The following is a 4,218-nucleotide window of genomic DNA, read 5'->3' on the forward strand; positions in this document are numbered from 1 at the left end:
CCTGCCTTTACTGACTTCCGACTTTCCAAAGCGAAACATTGATATTATAGGTGACATAAACGACACGCGTTTCTCTGAGTTTGGAAAAAGAATTTCGTGACAAATATAAGGTTTACACTAGTGAGCATTATATTATATAATCATATTATTAAAATTATCTATACATCGCCAAATTTATCTTAAATGAATTATAAATTGGTACACGGTCGAATTTTAATTTTATAGTTACGCCATCTGACTCAGTCACGAATTCTAGTTCTAGGCTAGAAAAAGTACTCGATATTTAGAAGATTAAATAAAAAATTAGTGGGGCTTTCATAATTTGTCAAATCTAATTTCTAAAATACCTAATAAATGAACTATATATTTTGTTTATTCCTTTATTTTTATATATATTATATATAAACATTAAATAAATAATTTTTTTAAATCCTTATCGCCTTTTTACATAGTATTTTATGATTGATTTTTTCATTGTGTAGGTTTTCGAATGTAATTTTGACATCCTTACAGCCTGCAGGCTACAGATTTTAATACTAATATTTATTATTATTTTTTTATCAATATTTGTTAAGATTAATACTTAGTTTTAATTTTTCGTAGGTAACGATATTTATTAGTTTTCACTAATATACGTACATACGTATTACTTTCGTGAATAAAAAATATTTTATTGTTTGCCTGCACACAAAATCGTGACTACTATATTATTATCACAGTTGCGCTTCGGTATCACCACATATATTGGTAGATAACGCCATTATGTGAAAATGCTCAATAGGTACTTACTGATGGCTGCCACAAAACTGACGATTTTTGTCCAAAGATTTGCATCTGAAATGTAAAATAAGGTTTAATTACTTGATACCACGACTAGTCCGCGGTCGCAGCTTTAAATTATAGGTATTACGCTTGCGTGCACACATTATTTGCAAGCAGGCTTCTTATTCACTCGTCAAACTCGTATGAGTGACTATATTATTAGTATAAATGTGCTTCTTTATCGCCATATATTGTTTGAAAATATTATATTGAAATGTTCAATAGGTACTTACATGAAGCTTTTCCCATTGGGTCCGAAAACTTTGAAAAAGACTCGGTTTTTAGCTCATTGCAATTGTCCATGTTTCGACACACCAACGATTCTAAACTGGTGGACTTTACCATATTAAAAAACTCGACTCCACCGAACGTGTCCGGTGCCCACAAGTGTTTGGTGGTGACACTATTTGCCAGTATTGCGTTAACGATATAACTGTTACACAGCACTTTGGCCGTGGGTAGAACCCCGGAACTGGATTTTTCCGTCAACACGCCGGTTAACAACTCCACCTTCTCCACGGTACTATACAATTTTTCTAATGCTGTTGCGGTTTCGACGTTTCCGGTGAGATCAAAAAAGCTTTTGTAAGCAGGCAGCCCTAACCGTCTTCTATAGTTATTGAAACTCTGTAAACATTGTTCTCTCGAGAGTATCATAAGTGTCTTTGTAAGCTGTTCCGTCAAGGTGCCGTCATCGTTGGCCGTGACCATGCTCATTTTTGAAGTCATCATTAATCGCAGGGAGTCTTTTAAAGCTGCTTCCGAAACTTGACTAAAAGTATAGTAAAGTAAAATCGTATACACGTACAATAATATAATAATATGTGAATGTAATTGATATTGCTTATATTTCTGAAATTATAGTTCTCCGAGGACTAAAACAGTTTCTCACATGTTTAGTTTCACTTTCCTAGCTTACCTCTATAATTTATGGTCACCATCTAGAGTTGTACAATATGAGTATTTACTAGTTGATGATTATAATTAAATCGGTCATTTCAATAACGACATAAGTCATTAAATTTAAACTTTACAGGAACTAAAAAAACTTTACTACTCCGAAAATTCAACTTTTTTTGCATTAACACGTATTTACTAATTTATTTTTATGGTTTCTAATATTCATAAATCATAGTTTTAAATAGTCCGACTTTTATCAAAATGCATCAAATTGAGATAAAACATATTTGACTTGCGTTGTTTTTGCAGGGAATATTCATAATATACAATCTAAGTCAAATTAATAAAATTAAATAGATAAACATCGAAGTGTTAGTAGTTTTATTACAATTATAATAATATTACACAAGATGAAATACATATTTTTTCTAAAATAAACAACAACTTAACTTTTTTGAATGGCAGCAAAAACTACACAAGTCAATGACTTTAGTAGTTATTGCAGTGATTATAGCTTATCGTAGTAAATTGTGTAATAAATTTTAGTCTTACCTATGTAGATTTTACACAGAATACGTAACCATGTATATTATTATCAAATTTGACAAAAAGTCAATGTTGAAAAATCGGTGACTTATGTCGTTATTGAAATGACTGATTCAATTTATATCATAGTTTGAAGCGTATTATACTTTGATCAATTATTCTTTAAAAAACCATATTATTATATTTATCATGATATGAACGATGTGGCTATATATTATGCAGGTAAAGCATACGTACAATACTCACGAATAAAAAGCACAATTGAAAAACAGAATATTCTCTTCTTTTAAATAATAAACAAAAAATTAACGAAGTCCTACAATGTAATTATAGGTCCGAAGAGTTTTTCCCTATGTTTTTGTTTACTTAAAATGCATTGGCCCTGAAGTTCTTAACTTAAATCATGAACTACCATGTTGTGCCTGCAAATAGCTTTTTATACACTATATTATTAGATACCATAATATAATATGGCTATTATAGATGAACCCTGTTCGGGCTCTGCTCTGTAAATCACTGATCAAACATAATATTCGTATGGGCCAAAATTTAACGTGGACGTATCTTTAATTATTATTGGTGTATCCAAAAAAGTCTCAGACTGACCTGGCGTTATTGTAGGACGTCAAATTCCTTGAACTGTATTGCAATTTCTCTGGCAGATTTGATACAGCCATCATCAAGTACAGTTCAAAAGGCTTGCTGGAACCACGAATGTTCTCCATTCGATGGTAGTACACTTCCGGTCTGAGTTCAACGTTTAGGATATCGGTCATCATTATGTTCATCATTTGAACGGTTACAATCTTCCTGGCCTTGGTATACAGCTCTTCGTCTGTCCACGTCGGCCACTTCTGTGACAGCTCGGCACACACCCTGTTGTGTTCACGTGCCCAGAGGAGCGACATTACGTAAAACATTGTGCCCGTGCTCAACAACTCAGCCCTTTCGGGTAGCCGAGCGTTCATTCTGCTGGGCTATTTTACAAATCATTAATACTGAAATCGTTGCAAAACACAACATTTTTGGAGAAATAGAAAATTTTTTTATCGTTACTTCTTTTAAATTTATTTACTTTCATGAACGACGGCATACAAAAAATATTTTTACCTAGCATTTTGAGGTATTAAAATAAAATTTCAAACGAGTACCTACAGAGTACAGACGTACAGTTAATTTGTTTAAAGTATATAATAGCATAAATTATCGGATTGCAGTATTGTATTAACTGATATTTTGCGAGGTAGGTACCTACACTAGTAATTCCATCCAATAAATAAACATTAAAATATACTCATAGTTATATAAGTGCAGAACTAGTTCATTTTCGGTATTAAAATTAAAAACGTAGCTATATGGATATTATTTTGCAATTGAGAAAATTAAAAATTTAACGTTTATTCAACAGTTTTGTTTTGTGTAAAAAAAAGTCTTGCTCACCCACGACCTGTCGATCGAAATATCTTTTGTCAACGCCGTTAAATATACGTCTGAGTATGGTGCGAACGCATGTTTCGTCGCAAATGGTTTGTAATTAATTGCGCTTGTCTTGAGCTTACCGCCGGAGAACGATCTCATCGATCTCTCCGACATATCATCACTGCCGTACAATTGGGAAGCCGTTACCTATAATATTAAGTACGGACAATACATTATTATTAATATTCGTTGTAAGTTTTTTAGTGGTTAGTACGAAATATCGCTTTAAACGAGCTCGTGTCATAATTTACTATTGTAATTTATAGGTTTTAGCTACTAACCGTCAAGTTCGAATTTGCGTCGAAAAATTGCAAAACGAAATATTGATAGAACGCGTCCAATAGTAAATTTCTGTTCTTCCGATCCGGTATTAACTGACCGGGTTTCCGTTTGAGGACTTTGTTGTACAGTTTTTCCAGCGGCGGTGAAGTTTCTGAAAAAATTAATTTTCTAAATTTCCTTTTAACCCAG

The 4,218-nt window shown here is 32.6% G+C and overlaps 2 protein-coding genes across 2 annotated transcripts in view; one reads left to right on the top strand and one right to left on the bottom strand.

Annotated features, from left to right (window-relative positions):
* The window catches only part of LOC100571465 (prostaglandin G/H synthase 1-like), a 7,733-nt gene extending 7,237 nt beyond the window's left edge, over positions 1 to 496 (top strand). The window contains exon 9 of the mRNA XM_029489273.1: positions 483 to 496. Coding sequence (XP_029345133.1) covers positions 483 to 496 — 14 coding nt within the window. The remainder of the gene's footprint in view (positions 1 to 482) is intronic.
* A 264-nt stretch (positions 497 to 760) lies between these two features.
* Positions 761 to 3,176, bottom strand: LOC103308129 (prostaglandin G/H synthase 2-like). Its single transcript, XM_029489275.1, has 3 exons — positions 2,875 to 3,176; positions 1,056 to 1,594; positions 761 to 834 (listed from the first exon to the last, which is right to left on the bottom strand). Exons 1-3 carry the CDS (start codon positions 3,174 to 3,176, stop codon positions 761 to 763), a joined length of 915 nt encoding a protein of 304 aa, XP_029345135.1.
* Between the last annotated feature and the right edge of the window lie 1,042 nt (positions 3,177 to 4,218).

Source organism: Acyrthosiphon pisum, chromosome A2 (genome assembly GCF_005508785.2).
Source record: "Acyrthosiphon pisum isolate AL4f chromosome A2, pea_aphid_22Mar2018_4r6ur, whole genome shotgun sequence".
NCBI classification, from domain to species: Eukaryota; Metazoa; Arthropoda; class Insecta; order Hemiptera; family Aphididae; genus Acyrthosiphon; species Acyrthosiphon pisum.

Coding starts and splice junctions, on each gene's coding strand:
- LOC103308129 (XM_029489275.1), bottom strand. CDS start 3,176: ATGTCGCTCCTCTGGGCACGTGAACACAACAGGGTGTGTGCCGAGCTG. Junction 1,595..2,874: donor ACGTCCTACAATAACGCCAG/GTCAGTCTGAGA, acceptor CTATACTTTTAG/TCAAGTTTCGGAAGCAGCTT. Junction 835..1,055: donor CCCAATGGGAAAAGCTTCAT/GTAAGTACCTAT, acceptor TTTACATTTCAG/ATGCAAATCTTTGGACAAAA.